Consider the following 25,344-nt stretch of genomic DNA (forward strand, 5'->3'; position numbering starts at 1 on the left):
GACGTATATATATTGAGCTATCGAGGTGAGACTGATCATTATTCTACGTCATGGATTTTAAAATTTTTATTTTATTGTGTGAAAGTGTATTGTTTTAAATGTACTTATCTTGTTCTTAGCATAATCCAGAATCACGGCGTGGACATTTAAAACAATATACTTACACAGTAAAATAAAAATTTTTTAATTCATGACGTTGTAGAAAAACAATCAACGTTTCACCTCGATAGCTCGGTATTTATACGTCCAGCGCTTCAAAAGATCTAATTTATTTAATTAACATTCTAATAACGCATAGAATTCTTCATAGAAATGAAAAGTGATTACAGTCTGACGCAAAATGTCATTTAAAATCGATAGAACTATGGAAATACGACCAGCGTCTCACCTTTATACCCGAAAAAATACGTTTTTTGGGCAAAATAATTTTTTAAAAAAAGTTCTAATTGTTGTAACCATCAGAACTCCTTGGAAAGGCATTGTGTATGTCCAGAATTATACGAAAACTGATTTGGAATAAACAGAACTCTTGAAAATAGGCCGGCGTCTCATCTGTATATCTATAGATATAAGGATTCGCTTGTTCTTATTTTATCTTTATTGATATTTTATTGCTTTTAAAAGGCAGAACTCTTCTTAGAACTCTTGTAGAACTATAAATCTTTTAATTTCCAACAATTATTGACAAGGAAAATGTCGTAGGACAAAGTGAGACGCTGCGTGAAGTTGGCGTCTCAGTTTGTCCTGAGGCATTTTCGTTGGTTTAATGGCCAGAACTATTTGTTTAAACTATCAGGAACTCTAGAACTATTGAAAATAAAGTCAGAACTCTTAATTATTTGTGAGTTTCCGCGAAATGATATGCCAGCTTCACACGTACCTATTTGCATCATGCATTATTGAGAGAGCTTCATAATTATTGTGCTTCTATTAATTTCTTCTAGATACATATAATATATCTCTTTCAGTTAAATTTAATTCATTAAAAAATATATACATTTTAAAGTTAACTGAAAATACTTTGATATGTTTAATTACGATAGAATTATGGCGATTTAATTAAATGCTACCCGTTCTGAAACAGAATTAGGTATATTAGCGCAATCGGACTCGCATAACGTTAGAGTGTAACGTTTCTAACTCCTATGCTAATCGTACAGTTTTGAAACTACTAAATACTAAAATCACAGGGCTAATTGACAAGATTGTGTTTCAATGATATTGAGTTGGGTACCTCTCTCTAGCTAGCCATTGCTACTTATTCATTAGAGAACACTCGAATCCCGCAGCGCGAGACGCAATTTTCATCCTAATTTTCCTTTCGCTTGGTGAACTGCACTCAGTGGTATCGCTAATGAATTTAATCCAGATATGACTGTAAATTATCCATGCAAAAACGTTATCTTTGATTCGCATAAAAAATTCACATTTATTACTCGCGAATTTGAATCCTTGGAAATCCCTTTATTTGCGACATGAAACATTTCCGTAATTATTTCCCTCTGAGAATTTTTATTCAGCAAAAATTGGTCAAATAATTTCCTCAAAAAGTAACATTTTTCGCGGCAAGTCTGCGACGCCCCGCGTACAGCTGCTACGAACGAAGAGACAGGTTGCGGTAGACCGGTGGTTAGAAGAACTATAAGAAGAAGTAGAAGTGTGGAGAGAGGAGAGGGTGCGCGCGTGCGGCAGCCCGTCGAAATAGCAGTTTAGCACTGATAACACTTGGCAGACTTTTATCGATCATGTCTGGCAACAGATGGCTCACCCAATTCCGGACGGCGCGTTTTGTCTGGCCGGCTGATAAACGATAACTAATACGAGACACGGTAGTACGCGAGGCCGGGATGACGGAGAGCAAGAAGAGAGATAACGGCGGGATGGCGGCCACGTTAGATATTGTTTCACGGTCTTTTAACTAGCGACGTGACGCCCCGACGATCTTCGCTATTGTTCCGCAGCGCTTTTTTGGCGACGCGCTCGCTACTCATGCTGCCTGATTCACAAGAAATCATTATCGGAAACACAAATAATACTTGGATCATTTTCAACATTTTTCTAAATTACTAGCAATAATATTTCCTTGAGAATTTGAAGTCTTTTTTCTGACAAGTCAAAATTGCGACAGAATGCGATTAAGAATTACAAATTTTTAATATTTCAAAATTCGTGTTATTTATATAATTTTATTATAAAATAAACGTAGCGTTAATTAATTAAACGATTTATTTGAAATCTACGAAACGCTGTATCTACGCGAAGAAAGTTTAAAATATCAGAAATTCTTTTGTACAACCTCGCGATGGGAATCAAACCCGTAGACTTATAATTTAAAGCGATGCAATCTTCACCCCGGGGTTACGCCACGGATATCGAGTCACCATTTATCAAAGTAAATCCATAATCTCGACTGCGCGCAATCTGTGACAAGAACATCCCCGGAAGAGCGGTGGAAAAGAGGACACGAAAACCCGGCACTGCGCGGTCAGAGATGGGCGAGGGCTGGATGGAAAGCTCGGATATTGTTTCGCGGACTTTCAGTTCTCAACATGACGCGCCAACATGCCGCCACTGTCCTTCCGCATTCCGTGCAGCCTTTCGGTCCTCGCCCTCGCCTTGCCGCGCTCTTAAACCTACCGCGAACCACCTCGATGTATAGAGAGTACCGCGCTCTTTTCACCCTGCTCATCGCGCTCCGTTTACACCGGCGGTTTAACGGTTTAACGGTTAATCCGTCGAGCTTATCTGATCGCGTGACTTCAACGAGAAGTTCGAGCAGACCGGGATAGTATCGCGCACCCTCGCCCGCTCTTTACACGACAGTGCGATAAAATTGCCGTCATTAGGGTTGCGCGCGCGCTTACGAGCGGAGATAGTTAACTCGCAAATATCGGCCGCGACTTTGTCCCACTTGTTACGTCATTTTATTCATGCTACGGTTGGAGGATAAAGATAGATAAGCCTCGAAGGCGAGAGTTTTCTTACTGAAAAATTGCATAAGCAATTTTGCATAGATTATCATCGTTTCGTCGCGATACTAATAATGCAGTTCAGTTTTATGTTTCCTCCTTTCAGTATCCCTCCCCTACGCTTTCCGTGATGTACGTTGATGTATTTAGCGCGCGTGCAGGGTTCCAAATGCGGATTGCATTGCCGTGTGTGAATATGTAATTTTACTCGCGCCTCTCATCGATAATTCGTTAGGAATTCCGCTCTGATCACGCGGCGCGCGGAATTTTCGTTACGGCAATGCGCCGGATGCATGCAAAGCTCACGACATATAACTCGATAACTGGATCTTTTATTGATAAGATAACTTTGAGACAGGATGTTTTTAGACAGGATATTGCATGAAAGATGTGTTCTGCGAGCATAACGATATTTGTTCATTCTGCTATTTCTTGACTAAGAGTATATATCATCATGTATGTCGCATTATTCTCGGAGAACAGTAAACTGTAAAAATTACATGGTACGCGGCGCAGTTCGCAGCTTTCGTGAATTTTTTATTGAATAAGATTATATGCATTAACAGTAAAATATGTATGCAAATAATATATGAATTATTAGTATTACGTATCTCGCGTCCCTTGTGAATAATCCAAATTATTATCAAAAGAGAGATAATTCTCTCTCTGTGAATAAGTATTGCTATACCGCTTTTTACTAAAATATTTTATTATAATTATTCAAAATTTATAATTAGTACTGTTTCGTTATTTATTTAAAAGAGGGAAATCGATTCAACAATGAATCATATACGGTTAAGTTCATCGTATTAATTGTCGTCGATCTATAATTATGAAACATATATTAATATTGACAATCAAATCAAACAGACGTATGTCGTTAAATAATGTTGCAGAAACGTCACTTCATTTAACATTGCAACAAAATTGAACTGTCACTATTCTGAAAAAACAAAATTGCCGTTTTACAAGAACTCATCTAACGAATGGTTTTAGAGATCGAAATACATCGTTTAATTTAGGTCAAATAATTTTGGATATGCATTCTCGTTTTTTCTTTCAAAAACGTATTTCCCTTCAGTTTCCTGCAATTTAATGATTGCATTTTCTGTAATTCAGCCGCAATCACAGATTAAAAATTGGGGAAATCTAATGCATATGAATTGAATTGATTACGCTTGATTGCTATGTTTTCCGTGTGAAGCGCGGCGCAATTCGCAGCTTTGTTGAATTTTTTTCTCGTGCTACAAAGCGGAAAATTATGTGATGGAATCTGGTAAATAAACCGTGAAAAAATAAGGACGCGCTCGGGGAAAGCAAGCGGGAAGTTATGGTCGCATTTACGGCTGATGACACACCGGCGAGAGGACCGCACCGAGAGCTGCGTCGTCCGCGAAAAATGTGTCTTTTTTCATTCGTTTTTTGGCAGTAAAGGAGGCTGCATACGCGTCGTAAACGGATCGTAACGTTCAATCAGTGTGAGAAATTATGAGACACCACTTATGATGACTTATTGCACTCACAGCATCATTCGCCGTTGTAATATATCGCATGAGATTTTACCGCGTTGTCTAGGCTTTAGATATTTTAATTATATGTGTATATTTTTATTTATTATTAGATATCTGTAATACAGATACAGCATAAATTGAAAATCTTAAGAAGGTTAACAACAATCTTGGCAAAATTTTGATACATTTAGAAAAAAATTGCAATTTTATTTGCTTCTAACAAGATGCACATTTTTAATGATTATTAGTTCATAATTATTGTGCTTTTTAACTCATGATATATTTGATTTGTGTTGCAAATCTATAGAGAGTACATAAAGTTACTAAAGAACGGCGGTTTGAACGCGAGGAGAGCGTTGAAAACCGACAGCTCTCAGGCAGAAAGCGGGAGGATCGTATTCATGTTTTAACCGATATCGTAAAGACATTTTAAAGATTACTGACTAAAGGAAGGGGAGGGGGGGTTGGTGGGGTATTTCATAGACGTACATCGATGGTCGGTAGCGGTATTTCGCGGACACACAATGGAAGCGAATTCCATAAATATTATACAGAGAGTACAATATTATCTGCGTCGTGAAATAACTTACGGTTACGACGGAGACGTGGCTAAGAAACTGCGGAAATTCCTATCTGTCTTCCGTTCCGGTCTCTCCGATATCTTAAATAGTAAAACTCGAGGGAAAACTTAATTTCGCAAATACCGATATCCTTGTAGTGACGGTCGTGCGGTTTCTTCGAGATAAATTCCTGAGATTACCAAAACGAGGAGTTAACATTAAAAAAGATTGCACAAGCGTACGTAAAATATCTCGACCCAGATTCACTTTACATTGCTTTTCTTTCATTCTTTGGTACATTATTTGTACAGTGAAGAAAGAAATAATAAAAGAAACATTTCACTTTATAAGTCACAAAATACCTCATATTTTTATAAACGATTGATTTATGCTATTATTGTTCTCGATCGATCAATGCCTTTTTGTGGCGAACGCAAACAATGCAAAAATAAACAGACGTCTAATTTTATATGTAAACCTAACACCATTTTCGCGGCGACATGTTACGGGACGACGAGAAAAATATCGTTGTATTGCGTAATGCACAAGGCAATTGTTGCCGTCAATTGCTTCTGCAAGATTGCGACGTATTAAATCGCGCGTGTAATGGAAACTGCGTTGCAGTGATACACCATACTTTCTCCGCTGAGACAGCGACGCAGCTGCAACCGCGCTAAAATACATGTCTGTGATATTCTGGGCTGTTTCACAGCTATCGGAGAAAAGCACTTTCACTTTTCTAAGTCATATGTAAAAATAGACGTTTAAAAATAGATTTATATTGCAGATGAAAAATTCAATTTATATTTGACATAATATAACATTATTAAATTTAATTAAAAATTTACTCTTCTTAATTTTGTTTTACCTTTATTTTGGAATTAATGTTTTTATAAATGCTCAAATTTTATTAGATTTTGGATATTTTATTCAAAAATATATCCTTTCTTTTTGCTGATGTTTAAGTTATTTTTATTTTATTAGAAATTATTATTTTATTAGAAATTTTTTATTTTTAAAAAATACATAACGAACGCATTAATCTTCGATGAGAGTTAAATTGTCATATCGTTTTGTATCTGGCAAAGTTCCTCGAGACTGTCCAGAAGCCTTATCTCACATATAGAAACTTTACGATCTGTTTGCGCCCTTGTGAACGCGTTAACTGCGAAAACTCACCGTAAAGCCGAATGTTTCCTTCAGCATCGCCGATAGAGTTCTTCGAGATGCACTTGTAACCACCCAGATCGAGCTTCTGTAGATTCATGATTACCAATCGCATTTGCACGCTGTACACCGATGTCTTCACCTCGGACATCGTGTGCTTGCTGTTGCTAATTATCATTTCATCTGTAAAAATTCGTTTGGGAGATTAAGTCGTGATTAGAAATGAGATATTTATGTAGAAAGCAAAGTTAAAACTTTATACTCAAAATATTTTTCTCAATGAGAGACAATTTCCGCTGTAAGTGAACGAGAAATATTGTCCGATTATATAGTATTAAATTGTGATCGGAAATCAGACATATAGAAAGCAGAGAGATAAGTATGTTTCATGCTCTAAATATTTTCATTAATCAAGATCATCTCCGATACAGGCGATGAGAATTTTCCAACTACATAGAATCTTAATGTTCACTTGAAATCTAAATCGACTGATAAGATCTACGTTCCGAGTAAATTGAACGACAAGAACTACACTGATTGCACTGTTCTATTACCCGTCTCCCGAGTCCAGTAATTAATTGCCTTAGGTGACGCTTCCACGAGACAGATCAGCGTGACGTTAGTTCCGATCGGAGCCCCGACCAGCTGGTTCGGTACCTGGACCATTGGGTGAACTGTAATCCATAACAACTCGATCAGTCGCGACACACCCGATCAGGCTGACAGCAACAACGTCGGCAATAGAATCCATTCGCGCACGCGGTTTCCCCGAGAACTAATTTCTCTAATTGAACGTCATCGCTTGTTACGCCACAAAGGATATTTTTCCGACTCGTTTCAATGCGGAGACTTTGGAATAGGGAAACAACGGTGTATTGCACCACTTGCACAATTCAATCGCCTTACTTCGCTTGGTACACTGTGGTCCCTTTGTGCGAGTGCGTCATTAGCGAGCTGCGTGAGCACCTCACGCTAATGAAACACGCTGACAGATTGTCATTTGGCAAGCGAATAGAACTGGGGGGCACGCTTTGCCTCTTTCTCTCTCTGTTTCTCTCTTCCTCCCTCCCTCCCCCCTCTCTCTCTCTCTCTCTCTCTCTCTTTCCGTCTCCTGGCAACGTCGCGCTGCCTTTCGTTTCGAGTATCGTAAGCAGCTTTTCATGAGCTGCTTACGTTTTAACAGGCGACCGCGCCGAGCACTTCTTCTTTCGACCGAAGCTTGGCCAACGTTGTGTCGTCACAAGGCGCTTACAGTGCGTTTTACAGCGGCTACTTAACCCCACCGACGCGAAATTTTGCTCCCGAGGAAAATCTGTAGCCCATTGAACTCTGCCGTGTCTTTTCTGCACAAGAGAAAATTTCTGCATAGTTTGATCGGAATAATCTAATAAAGTTGACCTAATTGCTCATTATAGTGGAATCAAACGAGATAAAAAAAAAATATTTTTTTAACGATGCTCGAGTAATGAATAGTTTAGAAATTTTATCAGCTTTGCGTGATAGTTTTAGATATATAAATTGCTACGATGTAATTTATGTAAAAAAATTGATTAAACGTGCATTTTATAAAGAAAGTCCGCCTTTCGCCAAATTAGCACAATTTGAGGCAATTAGTCTCAAAAGGAAAGGATAAAGGGTATTACCTCAATTTTCTTTTACATAATGATTCGAATAATATAAAAATCGTATTCATTTGCATACAGATATAGATGTAGATGGACTATTTGTATTCACGGTGTGGTCTAAAATTTGTCATCACAATCTCTAACGATCCTGTATCGCCGCCGTTAAAAGATAACGTTTTCTAAGATAGCGCTTTCGTAATACCAGTAATAAAGATTACGTCGGCGATATCAACGGGTGAAATGCTGGGTGACGATATTACGTACGTGGTAACAGAAAATTAAGATGATGGCGCGAGATAAACTGGCCGTTTCCTCGGCGAGTCTTCGGTCGACTCTTTATCTCGCGCGCCGCTTGGGAAATATATGCGCTCGCGTCGCACTTGTGCACACACCGAAGATCCCAGCAGCGCCGGGACGAGACACTTTTATATGAGAAAAGGGAATACACAAAGTGTTCAGCGGTGGGGTAACCATAAGTCAGATATATCGACAATCCGGAATAAAAATCTGGTAATTTTGATTGTGTTGCGAATTTCGCTAGAGAGAGGAAGGAAAGTTGTTTCCGCGTATTGATCGAGAAACATGCTCTCGTCAGATGGCAATCGCGAATGTGACCGTGATATTAATAATCGCGAGGCGGGGGAATAATTGACAATTATAACGCGCGTCGGTTGTATAACGTAAAACGTGGATGAGCGAGAAAGTGCCAGGCGAATTATCACAAATGCAACAACAAACGGGACACTTCGCCACGCGTTAATTCGACTCACGTGGACTCACGGTAATTCCGGGGCAACAATTATGCGCCGAATTGAATCACGTTTTCGCCCCTAAGCGTACAATCGCGCGAGAATTGATTTATGAATCCCTTTCGGCTGCGACCGGGGAGAGAGAAAGAGAAAAAGGGAGGTAGATTTAATTGCTTCGATTTGCCCGGACGTGTCCCGCAAATCTGTCGCGTGATTTTCCGGCGGATTTACGTGTGAACTTTCGATTCGTCCAAAAACTCTCGTGGCACTGATTTTGCGCGCGCGACATATAGTGATGAATATTCGCGGTGGGAATTCTTCGTGTAACGTTTAGCCCGTATAGGCGACGATAGGCAACGCGTTTGTTTGGATAACAAACAACGAGATCGGCCGACATTACTCTTAATTGTGAACGAGCCCGTGGTCCAAATTTGCCGAAACGCAAATACGCCGCGACATTTCGGCGCCGAGCATTTCGCCACCAAGCAATTGCGCGGCATGCAAATCGTCGTTGTGCATTTTGCACGTGGCCAGTTTATCGATAAACAGACCGCTCATCCAGCGGCCATAAAAATATATGGAGTTGTTTAAATTTGTCCATGAACATGCATCGATAGAATACAATTTCCTTTGAGTGTTCTACTCGTAATTTGAAATTGCTATATAGAATTTTCTAAAATTAGCGTTATTATTTATTTTTATTGATTCTTTCTTCAATGAAATATTAAGTTCTGATTTTAGTATCGAAAATTATATTTCTGTTAAAATAAAATTTGTTTACTTGAAATGTATCTTTAGTCCGTCTATTCATTTTGTGAAAAACATTTGTTGATATGATAAATTTATAAATCAGCGGACTGTTTGCAGAATGTTCTTAGCGAAGAATATTTTTTCAAAATATGGGGCATCTTTATCGTGTTTACGTTTACAGTAACGTGTGCAAGTTCACGATGCGCTATCGCCGATAAATATAGCGACGCCAAAATAAGCTTCCCGAACATCAATCAAATAAGCTCCCGGATGCGATATCCGTGCCGCAGAATGCATAGCCGATCGATTTGAAGCGAAAGACTGAAATAGAGAATTAACCACGCAGCACACAATCGCGCTTGCAAATAAGTATGGTACAAGCCAATTTCTTTCGGCGCCTTTGCTAATTTAGCGAAAGCAAGCCTCAAAGCGCATAATGCGGTCTGTGGCGCGAAATTACATTCGTCGCGTTCATACTCCGATCTAATGCGGTGTAACAATTTAATGCGGTGTAATAATTTAATGCACTATGCAGTACACGCGATTCTCGATATCACATCAAATGCCCTCTAGATAGATAATTTGCATATCGATTTGTATTAATGAGGGATGACGCTTTGAAAAATTGTGACAAATGTTTGGTGATGTTAAACTTGTAAAGGAAAATTTGTGTATTTATCAGGAGAGATAAGATAAAAATTAGATATTTAATAATAAAAGGATTGTTCTACAATATTTTAACAAATAGGAAAAATTACAAGAATTTATTTTTAGCATACAAAAAAACCACCGCTACTTACTTAAGCAAATAGTTAATTACAGAACGGTAGATAAGTAATCGCAGTAAGTAAAACAAAATTACTACAAATTTTATTTATCGCGATTCTTGCAAACAACGTCGCGTTTGTTAGAACGGAAGTGCACGTGTAATTCCTGAGATAGTAATCGCGAATAATATTAGGTTTACTTGAAAGAAGCCAACGGTGGCATAAAGTCAACTTACAAACGTTAGAATGGCCTGTTATTGTATTTCCGGGTCGACCAAGCCGCAGCTCTCAGTCTCTATGCGGCTTCGCGGCGAAATCTACAGCCCAAGTGAGTCAAGATTTCCCCTCCTTTAAGCGCAAAGGACCCAGGCGCCCGGTATTCCTGAAGTGATAAGATAACGTCCGATCCTTTTCTATGACGCTCGCGACACATACTACTACGGCGTAATGGTTCTTTGTTAAGAACCGTTGTTAAGACTCCGCGTCGAGACATTTCGTGGCGTTTTGGTATTTTCCGCATTGTCGTGGTGGTGCGGCTTGTCGCGTCGCTTCTCGCCGGTTCTTCTCGTCTTTTCGTGTACAACCGTATTTATCTAACGCGTAATTACGCGTCCGAGTTCCGTGGAAAAGTTGCAAACAGGGGAGGAAGTCGCGAGAGATGTAACGGAGAAGTTAAAACGTTGGGACTAAGTTAAAACCGAAACGGACGGCGGGGTGTTTAAAGTTTCCGAGTAAAGTTCAGCTTGTCACATCTTGCGATGATTAGATCAGGGCTTGGTCTCCCTTTTCCGAGTCCTTAACTAGGAGGGAACTTTCATACTGTCGTCGTGATGCCAATGACGAGCGGACGTGAGTCGCGAGTACAATTTTACTCGTAGCAATCCGGAAGCGTTAACCACTTAATACGATTATTATCAATGCTAATATATTCCGACATTAAAGGCGACTGTAATGATAAGATTTATATTTTACGAGTAAAAGTAATTTATATATAATTCTGTAAAATGTCAAAGACATTTAAATTGCTTTATGGTTTTGCAATAAGTAGCACAAAATTTTATTAAATGTACTCTGCTTTCGGACAGATAAAATGGCAATATAAAAAAAATATCAATCTTATAAGTAGCGTGTATATCGATGACAATTCAAGTAGCAATTGCGTAATCGCATACGCACGGTATTAATCGACGATTCCGAATGTTTTTCCGGATATTTTTTAAAGAAACTTGGACAGTCGTGTCACGTGACTGTTTGAAGCAATCGGCCATCTACCACGAACAGTTTTGTATACCCGAATGAATCGAAATCCACGCGTCTCGTTATCCATAATGCCCGGTTCACACCACGAATTTCGCGGCAATAGCTCGCGGACGCGGGCGCTATAGCGTACTACTTCAATGAAACTCGATTATCCCACGCGATCTTATCGGCCCGAAGGCAGGTGTGAAATTGTGCAGTCGCGAATAAGAGAGAAAGAGAGAGAGAGAGAGAGAGAGAGAGAGAGAGGGAGAGAGAGAGGGAGAGAGCGTACGTACGTACACAGATACGTCCAATTTCCGGCGAGGAATTACCTCTCCTCACCGGGATCTAAGACACGGTCGGGTCGGTCGTAACCGCGGCTTAACTCGCTATCGTCGCACCACACTTCTTCCCCAATAAAGCTACGACTACCTTCCTGTGCTCGTTTTACTCTTAGTATTACACTCTTTTAACTTACTTTCGGATTTGAAGGAACAATAAATATACAGTTCCTCAACGTATGCGAATTCATTTGGAAATCGAACTTCTCGCATTCTCCTATTTTTGGATCCTTCCTATTCGATTATTGACTGCTACAATTGTGTTACGTTAAAGCAATTACGTCAGTGCAATTGCATCAATTGTTCTAACTTAATATCTAATTGTATAAGTATCTCTTACTGTCGTATAATTCATTCGTTTTATTGCGGTAAAATATTCCTTTGTTGCATATGTTAGACTTTGGATATTTCTTTTTTTGTAAGAGCTGCGTATTTAGTTATTTTTATTTTTTTCTTTGAAATATTTAAAGTTGCTTCTTTGCTCTTTAAAAAAATTGTAGTCCTTATAACATGCGATATACATAATCAAACTGATCCTATAACGGAGACTGTGCGAGGAGTTAAATTTACAATATTCTCAGCAACACAGCGACGGGCTCGTGTGTTTAGCTTCATCTATTTTTACTTTCGTGCAATCTAAGCAGGACCTTATTGTTGCGTACCGCTAAACTTCTCGGAAGGGAGTATGGATAACCGTGGGTGTGTTGTAACGTCGCGTCCCGAGTGTAATTTTATTATCTCGCCTTACCGACGCTCTATCATCCTGCGAAGTCTTTCCTTTACCTTGTCGCCATCACGCGTTATTTAAGCAGTATTTTACTTTTTTTCCCGCCTCTTCGTACCCTCTAGCCGCGGTTCTTGTCATCTCTTGGTCTCAGCTTCCTTTTACGGAGAGGAGAGAGTCCCTCGGTCTTTTCTGCCTTCGCTACGGTGAAATTATGCAAGAGAAGGCGACGATGGCTATCTTCTCGTACAACCGACGCTTTTCTTCGCCGTTGCCGCGACGCCTTGTATTCCCTTCGAGACGCCTCTCGCTTTTCGTCGAGAAGTGTGTCTCGCGCGGATAAGGCTACTACGGGTAGTTCGCGGAGTTTACACCTCGTGGATTGCTTGAGAAAACGTCTTTGGAGCTCGAGAAATCGTGGGGCGGTACGTTAAAAAAGAAACGAATCTCGATGTATTCTCTCGCGTATACGCTCGTTCTATTTTCAACTTACGAGCGTTTTTCACTGATTGCTCACGCTGATTAATTAATAGTGTCAACAAGAGCTTTCAGTGATGATGCAAATTTGCAAGTTTTAGAATTTCAATTATTATCGCGGATAAAAGAAATAGAAAGTCTGAAGAGAGACGAGTTTTTGTCCTCGCAATTTTATATTATTTATTTTGTTAAATATTTGCTCATTATTAACATAAAATGTAATATATTAATAAAATAAATTAAAATATAATAAAAGAAATAATGTATCTTATTTTATTAATTTTTATATCGAATAGGAGTAGCATTGACAAATATGAACTTGTTAAAATGTTTTATAAAAATGTCATATAACATCATATGATGGTTTTTGCTTATATTTAAAGTATTCGTATGTACTTTTATTAGTTAATAAAACATTCTGTAAGAGATGACTTAATTGCAAAACGATGAACGTAAATATTGTTGTTAATTGAAAGTCAGTTAATTGAAAGAGAGCTCGTTTTATTGACGGTACTTTCGTCAAACATACATATGACTTGTTGAATAAATGTAGATTCATAAATATTAATCCGTAAATCTCACACACGAGAATTTTGTAGTTTATTTTGTAATTTGCTACAAAGCGTTCGCGACTTTACAAATTCTGATATATTCTTTTTGCCGAGTTTTCACGAGAAATTGCGCGTCGCTTTTTCCTCTTATTTCCCTTTTAAAAGTGTCGTAGTGTTTGAAAGTTTTAACAAGTCTTATTTGTAAATCGTTGTTACTCATCTTTTATTGAGACATTTTAATTGTATTACGTTACATTATTAAGCGAGTATGCAATTTTGATACTTTAACGAACAAAATTGACTTTAAATTGATAACTTTGAAAAGACTTATCAGGTTCATTTAATGCTTGTAGAAAGAATATTTTCGTAATATATAGATAAAATAATATATTATATGATATAAAATTATTAATAAAAAGAATTGGTTACAATTGCGAAAAAATTCTTTTGTGGCGTACAGCGGACGCATTAGATTATACGGATACGGTAGATGTACTTACAGTGCACGTGCAGCATCATTCGTTTGCTGACTGACGGAGGCACTCCGTTGCTGGCGATGCACAGGTAGGCACCCATCTCGCCCCTCGTTACTTTCGACAAAGTCAGCGTTTCGCCCTCTGCAGTGAGTGCTGCAATATGCAAGGAACGCTCTCAGAAGTTAGCTCGTTATATGTAATTAAAGTGTATAACATTAATATTCGATCGGCTTAACAGCTTAGACTTATACAGATGCATAATCGTCCATTGCGGATTTGTTGTTATTAAATAAATCTATTTCCGATTTGTTTTAGGTATTATAGTTGCATATTTCGTTACTTAAAGAGTATTTACATATAATGTGCAATTAATTTTGAAAATAGGAATGTACTTATATAAAGTAGTACATATACATATTTTAACACATTATTTACTGCAGTTTATTGAAACAGCATATCTGTTTCTCTCAGACATCATAACGTTTAGCGGAAAGTTTGAAAACCATTGATTTAAATAAAGCGCTGACGATGTCAGCGATGACCGCCAATTAAATTCTGACCCTAGTCGAACGCGAACTATTCCGGCGGGAGCAATTTTAATTGCGTCAACAATTCCGCGTTCGGTAAGAAAACCGTTCGATATTGCAGCGCGTTGCTTGTATCGCTCCCAAGGGAGAAGAGAGACCGGCTGGCGCGAAATAAAGCTTAGAATCCTTACATTTTATCTTGCCGCCGGAATGGCCGGTCCGCGAAATGATTTCGGCGCCGTCTTCTCGTTTCCACACGATGTCGGGCTTGGGAAAACCGCGCGCTTTGCACACCAGCTTCGCGGAACCTCCCTCGGGAACCATCATGTCGTTCGAGGTCTCCTCCGCGATGAAGTCTGGCGGTATTACTACCTCCAAAAACGCGCTCTGCAAATGCGAGGACGATAAATTATGATACATCCGTGTGAGTGCGTGTATGTGTACGGCGGGGAGAGAATGTGGAGTGTTACGAAATATACAACGAAACCAGCGACCGAATTAAAGCGGAAAAGTCGGAGTCCGGAGGTCGCAATTATAAATTAATGAACTCGAAGTAATTTTCGCGTTACAGGAATTCTCCATTTGCTCGATAAAATTGGATGATAATTATAAATTATTAATATGTATATTTTTGTAATTGCGAAAAGACTCGCGAAATTTTTTCTCGCGCAAAACAAATTATCTTCGCAATTGCTAATTTGTTGTGCTTACCTGACTCTTCATGGGATCCGTGTTGACCTGGCACATATAAATCCCGCGATCCTCTCGGCGTGCTCCGCGAATATTCAATGTCCACGTGTTGTAGTCGCTGTGGGTCACCGATAGACGGGCATTGTTCGTGATAACGTGCTCATGAATCGCCAGGATCGCCTTCGTGTCCGCTTTGATCCACGCCACCTGGCCTCACAAACCCATTTCTTAGAAAGAGCGGAATTTTTTCGCGCGATTTGGAACCGTCTCCTCGCCTTCGCGTGACCTGCCTAATCTCATTGCTAAGCTTAACTAGCCATCTTTCTTTGTCGTCGCAAACTTAATCGGTATTTACCTCATCAGTGTTTTGCGAAAGTGCTTTATTGAGCCAGTTGTTTCTCTACCCTTTTTGTTGTTTTATACTTTAATCAAATCTTTCAGTATCAAATTTAACAGATACGATTTTTAGTATTATTTTTTTTTTAGTAAATTAATGTAATTAAAGCAAAACTGTGTTTCTAAATGTGGAATATGTGAGCACGAACGGCATTTGATATGCTTTAATACGCTACAAATGGATATTGAAAGAGTTGATTACTAGACAAAGTTTGAGAATTATCCTGCACGCTAATGTAGAGGAAGGAAGGATCGAACTTTCTGCTAACCTAAATTACTTTCCTATCGCTTTTCCCGGCGTACCTCGATTACTCTTGAAATATTCGGAAGTACAATCTTAAGCTTCCTATCGCAATACAGTCACAGCTGCGAAACTCGATTACGATAACGCCTGCGAGACTTTGCGCGGAAAGAGAGATATAAACATGAAACGCTTTCTATTCGCGAACAAATGAAATATTCGTATACATCGTCTCGAAGGTAGGCATCAAAAGCTAGTATATATTTCATGAAAGAATCCTCTGTTTATGGCAAAGTCTGCTTCGGCTCTTCCGCCGCATCCCTCGACAGGGAAACTGTACCGTTGCGCGCCGCGACGGTCTGCCGCTGTGTGTAAATATGAAGAATTCCGCGGGCAAGAACACGATAACCCATAGAACGTAACTTTTCAGAAAAATAAAGAAAGGTAGTCGCGGTGAGATAACGGTTTAGTACCAAAGTTCAGGCGCTCCACTCTCGCAGGATGTAACATTATGTTTACATCAAACTCTCGAGCGAGCTTCATATTAGATATAAAAATAGTACGACGATGGAAATAAACGTCAACCAAAGAAACATATCTCGCTCGTACGCTCCTCATATTGGTATAATTTATCACAAGTTCTTTACGCTCTCATGAATGTTCTGCAAGTTATATTACTTCTCGAGTAACTATCGTGACTATTCCGAATGTGGGTTACCGCGTTTTCGCTCGCGATCCTTCGTATCATCAACGCTAAATTGAACTCCCACTGGTTATTGCAATTCGCTCGAGAGCACTGATATACGCCATTAATTAAACCCATTTTTTCCGCGGATTAAAATCAATGAGAGCAAAACGGAAGTCTGGGAGGCAGAGAAAAGAGAGAGAAAACGCAATTGTGACCGGTTAACGCGTATTAGTTGTGATTCTTCTTTATGTCTCGGTCGAGGCTATCCTGAAAGAGGAAACTGCAGTATGGAGTATCGCGAATATTCATCCTTCTCTCCTTCGTGCTCCGTTCTATTCGCCTGCCGCTGCACAGATATTATTGGCATGAAATTGAACCCGTACCATGTCGAATATCTGACCTCTGAAAGGCTATCTATCAACCGACAAAGCAGTTCCGCGGTTCTTATCGATAACCCGCGAGCGAAGTGTATAGAGGACGAACGCGGCGGGTGAAGGGAGGTTGCGGGAGGTGGTCGGGATGCGAGAGGGCGAGAGTGTTTGGTAGTGACGGCCTTGTGAGTGCCTCCACTTATAATATATTATGCCGGAGTATAAGCGTGACCCCATTCTCCCTTTCGGTATGTCTCGCCACTCCCCCTTCTCCCTTCTCCCGGGTGTGGCAAACCATCGCTTTGAAAAAGGCGGAATGGAAAAGTCGCCGCGGTTGACAAGATGCTTGCAACTTTCAAACATTTATGTCGTATTGCCATCAATTGCATTGTCGGTGATTAATTATTATGGAGTGGGAAACGGAGGAAGAAACTTCCAAAAATATGCATGAAGCAATTTATAGTTTAAGATGGTTCCTTGAAGTTAGAAAGAAATAGTTTAAAATGCTTGCTCGAAGAAAGAAAGACAAAAGTTAGTAGTTTTGGAAGAAAGTAGGAAACATGAGAAAAATGGGAAATTTATGATATTTATAAAATCGATAAAATTCACGTTATTCGATGATTAGCTGAATAAAATCGCGCTTCGGGAGTGCAAAATTGAAGAGAGAAATATTTACTCTACTCTAAGTAAAATCGATCAGGAAACGATTCCCTCATGTGGAGTCCGCTTCACAAATTTCCGTGACAGACTCCTCGCGAATACGCGATATCAAAATCGCTCTCGGAAGCGAGAGAACGTATCCATAGCAACGCGAGCAGGATAACGTCGCGCGAGCACCGGTGACGACAACTCGAAGCCGCGCACAATACGTCGCTCCTTTTAACTCGCGCATCCCGAAAGTCGAAACTCAAAAGCTGAGCGACCTCCGCGATCCTACCGCTGCGACCTCAAAAAGCGAAATCCTGTACCACCGAGACGAGAACCGTCATTTCCCCTCTTCGTCTCTTCCCTTTCCGGAACACGGAGCGTCGCGTGCATGTCCTCCCGATCAGCGAGTGGATGGCGAATTTGCAGCACAATGAAGGAGGCGGAGGATTTAGAGGGAGCTTGGGAAACGGGGAGAGAGGCGAGCGAGGAGACTTAAAGAGCGCCACGCCGTGCCCTCGTATGGAAACGAGCCTCTATCTTAACGCAAAGAACGCCTTCTTTGCCCTAATGCAGTTTTCTCTCCGGGTACTTTCGACTTATCGTCCCCTTCTCCCCCTTCTCCCTCTTCTTCACGGTCTTTTAAGGAGTTGGGGAGGAGAATCCGCGGAGGAAGCTGCGGAACAGACGGATAGATAGACGTAAAGAGATTCGTGGATGAGAGAGCGAGGGCGAGGGGGGGGGGGGTAACCTCCCTAGTCCGATATAATATCGCGTTACGTACACCTATTCCACCCTCCCCTTCCCTTTGCTGCCGCCTTTGGCTTCGCGTTCCCTCCATTCTCGGTCCTCTTTCATATGCAAAACCATCGTCGGCGCTCCATTGTGGCGCATTGTGGGATCGGGAGCCTCGGTCCAGTCTACCACACCTCGTTTATTTCCCGCCATCTCCTCCGCGCCTCTTCAGAACACCCCTCTCGACCTCCTCGGTTCACCCTTTCCTCATCCTTCCTCATCCTCGCGTTTTATTCCGCGCTTCCCAACGCCGTCGCCCACTTACATAGTGCGACTCGCTCCTAAGTTTTTATTTTCTCGATTTTCGTCCGCTAAGGTACGGCTGTTCCTCGTTTTTTTAGCGGCGTGTGGAATAAATGGATAAACTCGCTAATTAAAAGTTCCGCGGCCTTCTCCGTCTCTCTCTTTCTCTCTCTCTCCCTCACGCCCCTTCACGACGCGCTGTTGGACAACTCCGTCGGTGCGACCCTCCTTTGCCTCGCTTATTCCCCTTCATCGTCACGGCTTTACGGTCGGAATTCCAAGTGCTAGTGTACTAGTTTGTAGTCTTTGTGTTCGGTCTCTCCTTCTTTTTGCTCTCCTTTCTTCCCCGTTCTCGCCCTGTGACGACTTTAACCCTTTCAAGACGATCTTTTTCATCATTACATTTGTCGAGAGCCGTATCTTTCATTTTTGATAAAAAGAATTAAGAGAGATTTTCTCTGTCTAATTTGAGATAATTTTGCAATAAAGGATTCTGTTTTTCTCTCTTTTCTCTCTTCTCGGTGTACTCGTGGTGCCTGTTAAAAATGTGGCATTTCCAGTATTTTTCTAAAGTGAGACGTAACGCTCACCTAAAAGTTAAATCTTTTGAAAATAATTTATGGTATCTTGAAAGAGTTAATTCAGAAGTATAAACGTGACGAGCGCTGCGACCGTAGTAACGCTTATTCATTCAATTTATTTTATCATTACACAATATTCAGTAATCAAAATAAAGAAAAAGATAAAAGAGCATATTTTTGAAATCAAATCAAATATTTATAAAGAGAGGATAAAATTGTTCATAAATCCGTAGCCAAATAAAGCGACAGTAATTTTAAAACATATATTCCGTAATACGTGTTTACAAATCCATATGACGTGCAATTGTTTATCATGCATTGTTTATATTTTATTTGGAAGGTACACATGTCGTGTGAAATTCGAGCGCAGCGCCCGAGAACGCGATAACGGTAGGTTAAATGTTAGAATTTATATCAAAGCGCGACGCAACGTTTGGCGTCGCGGCACGGCACGGCACGGCACGGCACGGCACGCTCGACGGTACAGCGAAACGCACTCATCCGAGTAGCCGCGTGCGCGGAATTCGAACGATTAACCGATCCGCGTGACACGCACGTTTCGGACAGGATTACTCGTTCTAGCGTAAGCTCCCCCGGGATGTACCGGGTGATACGAACAAAACGGCGCGTGCTCATTTCTTTTGTCGTGTAAGAGCGCAAGTTTTAAGATTAGTCGCTTCGCAAGTGACGCAATCGATGCAAATGAGATGTAATTGCATTTAACGTTTACACTTTTTTATCATATTTCGATAGAAATAAATATATATATATATATACTTATTAATCTCATATCAAAGGACACATATCCTACTTATATGCCTTTTATAGCGTTACAGTTAGAACGAATTATAGAAAATAAACGTTCAATAGCGTATATGTATGATATTTACACATAATCTGAGTACAATTGAAATTTTTACGAAGAGAGGAAGATTTCTAATAGCATCGCTAAAATTGATCTCAGCTACCAAAACCTCAATCTGAACGCGAATCTATCGCCTTTAAAGTCTAAATCTCTAACATTACGTTATCTCTCTTATCTGTCTAGATCAATGCTTATTGTTAAAAACATGCTCATGCAACCTCGTGTACTCTCCGTTATCATATATTCATGCATCATTGGCATGCCTCTCGCATATAGACAGGAATTCAGTGACACGCTAAGAACAATACGTATCTCGCCCTTCGGACTCGGCAATTACTCAGGGCGCATAACACGTCCGAACATCTGTGCATCTCAATCCTTCTCCAATGCAGCTTGCACCATATTTCATCTCTCACGAACATTCAAATTTCAAGTGCGTTTATGCATTGTAAACAGACACATGTGCAAATAGAAATTGTGCATTCGTGGACAAGCCGATGTGGACCTGAATGTTTTCGTATCGGGGGCGGGCGGGGGGGGGGCAGGGTAGGGCAGAGCGCGGAACGTTTTTCGTGACGTTTCGATTTCGGAAAATTCGTGCAATGACAAACGACCGTCACTTGAAAAGAAGTCGTTATCGAGAGAATCATGATACATTTCGAAATAGCAAGATATTCAGAATGGGAATTATTATGTCCGTAATACTTTTGTTGGGATAATTTTTTTTCGTGTTTCTTCGATATTCACAAATTAGCGCTTTTGATGCAGATTTCACATAATAAATACTGTCTGTAATATTTTATTATTAATAACATAATCTTGATAAATATGCAGAACACTTTTACATAACGTGGTAATAAGTCAAATTAATGAACTTTAACAAAAATTAATATATTTAGCGTTTGAAATATTTTTTACAATAATTATGTTTTATGTTATAAATAAAAATGAGAGATTAAAAGTAATCTCGTGAGAATAGGTATAAGATTATACTTGTGTTTGTTTTGCACGAATGTGCTTAAAGCTATGGAAATAATTATGCCCGCGCTTGTAATTATTGCTTTCATAATCTGTCATTGGTTTTCATGCCCATCATTCCTGTTTTGAAATATCCTTTGAAACTCCTCAGTTCTAGATTTTCAAGTATACTGTCATCCACCGAGGCAACAGAGTCCATTTATTTCTATGCGAAGATTGTGGATTAAAATAAAAAATGCTTATAAGATAAATCATATTTTCAAAAAATTGCATTGAAATTATAATATGATAAAATTGTGCAGATATATTTATGTATTGATCAATTATCATTAGAAATAACAATGGATGCTGTTGCCTGATACAATCGTTGAACTACAATCCTTGGTTTTCCAGCGGGTGCGATTAAGCATCAAAGCTTAAATCTAACAAGCGAAAAAGCCGGATACTAGGCCTGAACATCCTCGCAGTAGGCTCGAACTCGCATTGGCCGATTCGCGAGATCCGCTTTGAGCACAGGGCATTCAAGTTGTAAGCAGTGTCTCGGTACTCGTTGCGGGCTTAATGTCGATTTGAACGTTGTCTTCCTGCCAGTTCCCATTCGAGCCAATGAGGAGTGAAATTCAATTTGGCGGAGAAACTTGGTAGCCATTTTTAGAAGTTGCTTGAGCTTTTTTGTATCGCGGAACAATTATTCGAGAAAGTACACGATTCTAGATTAATTCTGCTACACGCGCGATCTTAAAATGCGAATAAAGCTATCAGCTTGATAATTAAAATAATATTTCTAATATAGAAATTACTACTAATTACTTTGTATGATCGTATGGTTGCGTTTAATGATTGAAATCGACCTACGATTAATCAGTTGATATAGCATCGGTACGGCACGTGAATGAATTCGTTGTTAATCGATCGCGATGACAAATTGTGCACAAATCTGTTTTGCAAATTTTACCATGGTTCACGATGTACGGCAAAAACAACACGGGCAAATGTGCTTTTTGCGATAACTATACGATCAACCCACAAAATTTCACGAAACGCCATATTTTTTTATGTCTTTTTTTTACTTCACGAAAGATTGAAATGATTGATATGCTGCCACGCTGAAAAATATTAAAATTGCTTTACATAATCCTCAGAGACACAAATGCTTGGATATTAATATTATCAAGAACTTGGCGGTTATTGAAAAAGTCTTATAATTTTATTAGAGACAATATAATATTTTGTCTTGACAATCTTTTCTTAACATTTGCAGATAATGTTTTTTAATATCTCATTTTTAACCTAAACTATTCTTTGAAATCCTCTTGTTTATATTGCGTATACTAATTCGTAAAATTGAAGTTACGAGTCTGCGCTCGAACAAAAGTTTCTTTTACAGAACTTGTTCATATGTTTAATAATTTAAAAAGGAAAATAAAATAAAGGGGAAAAAATGAAACCGATAATCCTTATTAGAAGAGAGCGTAAACTCCCGGGCGGAGAATTGTCCGACCGTGCTATAAGAAAGAAGTTGAAACGCGGGCGAGCGCATTGCCGGAAGTAATCGCATCTTCCAACAAGTTATAAACTCTGACAGTGCCAAGTTTAATTAAAACCTACGAGGGTCGCGCGCACGGCGCCCGGCGCCGAAATTTCTTTCCTCGGCGAAAATTCTCCGCGATCTGGAAGGAAGGGAACAACCTCGGCTATCGGGAAGTTATCGGTTCAACAAGTGGAGCCGTAAAGCGCTTAATACGCCACATCGGCGATATGTACTCGCGCGAAATCAATTTCGCTACATATAACGGCGCCGTACCGGCCTTGATCAATCTTCCTTCTATTGTCGGGAATCGCTATTACCGGAAAGTGTAAAGCAGAACTTACGCAATTACACGCGACTCTCAGTTCTCTACGGGGTGTACCGAAAGAAATATGTCAATCGTATCTTTCAAAGAATTAGTTCTGCTAATTGTCAATTAAATAAAATCATAAGAAACCGTTGAATTAACATAAAAAATTTATGTAAGATATGAAACATATCAATACAAAAGATGTGCATATTTACAGCAGAATTACTATTTGATACGCGCGTGAGAAAGGAAATTTTTTTATCACTAACTTTGAAATAAAGTTACGTCACGATAATCTTTTTTAAATATTTTGCTGATACTTGATCACATTATTATTTGTATTAATTCCAACAAAATTTTGCGAAAATAAAATTGAGATCTTCCATTGCTATCGAGAGAGTTATTTCAATATATCCGCGTTGGAATATTTCGCGAATTTGTTCATTTCAAGTACAAGTATTGAATATTTTAATACGCACTTTAATATGCATAAATGAGCGTCAACACAGAATATTTAATTATCATCAGCTGCTCACGGCGAGAAACTGAAGGAATTAACATGTCCATAGTATCGGACAGTAGTCTTCTAGAACGCGCACGGAACTCCATGGAAATAGAGACCGGCAATGTGCTGGAAAGCTATTGTCGGAAAAAAACAATAGCTGGGATGGATCGGCTTTTTTGTCTATTCAACCTCTCGTGATTCGAATTCTTTTCAGAGAAAGGACGAGGACCAATCGGTCGATTGGAATAAATTCCATCCACGCTACGCGACGCGTTAATATTGATAACATCGATCCCGATAAATGTCCGATCTGTTTTGCGTTTCAAATTGCTATCACATATTAGGATGAACTATATGACACTAACTTATTCGTATACGAAATACAAAACGCGAACGCGCGTATCACGATAATTACGTTTCGTAGATGCGGCGAAATCAGGATACATAATCCCGACGATGCGATGCGAACGAAACGGGAGGAAAAGCCGTCGTTACAGCGCGTTTTAAGTTTAATGACTAGACATAGATAGCTACCGATTATAATGATAGATAACGATACGCTGCATTTTTTCGACGCGCGAAGGCATCATTAACCACTTCGCGAGTAACTTTACACGAAAGTCTCTTTCTCTCTATCTCTCTTTCTCTTTGGCGCGTGTTGCTCGGTATTTCTCGGCGAAGTGAACGAAGCGAACGAGGTAAGAGAACGTGAAGAGACTATGAAACTTCGGCTGCCGCGTCGTAGTCGGGTACTCTATAGCAGCTGATAGATGAAAATGGATGTCATATACAGAGATGGTTAGTGATGGTGGCTGCTCTGCGGCTGTGGTAGTATATATATATATAGATATATATATATAGATATATTTCTTTTTTCATAGCTGGCGGTAGTGCAGTTAAATGCAGTGCTGTGAAGTGCAGGCACGCGCGCATATAGGTGGTGCAGTAGTAGTAGTAGTGACAGTAGTAGTAGAGTTAGTAGTAGTAGGTAGTAGATAAGGTAGTAGTCCATTACAGGCGGACACAGGTTAATGGTAAAATAGTTACCCGGGCCTTGGCGCTGCCAGAGTGATCTCCGCTCGCGGAGGAGGAAGGACTCACCCGGTATCCACCGAGGTTGCTCACTACGCAGGTGAAGGTAGCGTCTCGACCCTGAGGGATCGTTACGTTCTCCAGCGGATAAGCGAAGTCTGGCTCTAGCCCCGTCACTGAAACAAACAACACGCAATTGCGCGTCAATCGGATGCGTTCTCTCCTCTGCTCGTCGTTCGTCGACAGTTTCGTAATACGGAGTAAATAATTCGTGGTAGAGACATTAATTTTGAACGAAGAAAGGGAGCGAAATAATTAGTTTCTCGATTGAGAGCTAAGTAGCCATTAAATATGTAATTAAATCAGAGACTGTCGGCGAGAGAGAAATTAGAGAAATTGCACAGTTGTAATCATCAATATCACTTAAGTGTGATGGCAAAATCCCGTCGTCAATTTTCGACGGAGCACCGTCGGAAAGTCGCAGTAGTTTCGCAAAAATATCCCGCGGCTTTTGCCACGCACCGGACACGCGAGATATTTTATGTCGTGTTATATATTCATGGAAAAAAACGAGCCTTTGTGGAAAGTTTTGGCGTTATGGAGCGTTCGTATAGCTATCTCGTAGCAGAAACTATCGTGCACCAAGCACGAATGCCTAAGTATCGCGGGGATTTTTTGCTATTTTCAGGTCATTTAAAAATAACAAACGAATCGGCGATAGAACTTTTGAGACAATTTTTATATATTTCCGGGCTATTTGTATATTTTCAAAAAATTGCGTATTATTTTGATCTGCATTTAATTGCCTGCTAGTGTAACAATATATGACACTTGTAATAATGTAATAACAATAATTTGTTTAAGTCGCAAGATTTAAGATTGAGGCCGCATCCTTCTATGCACGATCTCGTCAAATCACTGTTCATATATTCAGCGGCGACATTAAATTAATTTGTGGAATGGAAATAGTTCGTTAATGGGACCCCACTGTGCGGTGCATGTATTTCGGCGGTCGTAACGATCCGAATCGATAACATTTAGTC

General features: G+C 39.8%; 1 protein-coding gene and 1 long non-coding RNA gene across 4 annotated transcripts in view; one reads left to right on the forward strand and one right to left on the reverse strand.

The window, feature by feature from the left end:
* The window catches only part of LOC136998114 (uncharacterized), a 158,710-nt gene that overhangs the window by 49,364 nt on the left and 84,002 nt on the right, over positions 1-25,344 (forward strand). The gene's annotated exons all lie outside the window — the stretch shown is intronic.
* The window catches only part of LOC105668880 (lachesin-like), a 122,054-nt gene that overhangs the window by 8,422 nt on the left and 88,288 nt on the right, over positions 1-25,344 (reverse strand). For 2 of the 3 annotated variants that reach the window (XM_012361528.2, XM_067350334.1), the window contains exons 3-8: positions 24,317-24,477; positions 15,145-15,330; positions 14,625-14,820; positions 13,931-14,059; positions 6,762-6,881; positions 6,220-6,390 (exon numbers count right to left, since the gene is read on the reverse strand). In XM_012361528.2, the coding sequence (XP_012216951.1) occupies positions 6,220-6,390; positions 6,762-6,881; positions 13,931-14,059; positions 14,625-14,820; positions 15,145-15,330; positions 24,317-24,477 (963 nt within the window). The remainder of the gene's footprint in view (positions 1-6,219; positions 6,391-6,761; positions 6,882-13,930; positions 14,060-14,624; positions 14,821-15,144; positions 15,331-24,316; positions 24,478-25,344) is intronic. The other variant, XM_067350335.1, reaches the window with a different exon arrangement.

This window comes from Linepithema humile, chromosome 2 (genome assembly GCF_040581485.1).
Source record: "Linepithema humile isolate Giens D197 chromosome 2, Lhum_UNIL_v1.0, whole genome shotgun sequence".
NCBI classification, from domain to species: domain Eukaryota; kingdom Metazoa; phylum Arthropoda; class Insecta; order Hymenoptera; family Formicidae; genus Linepithema; species Linepithema humile.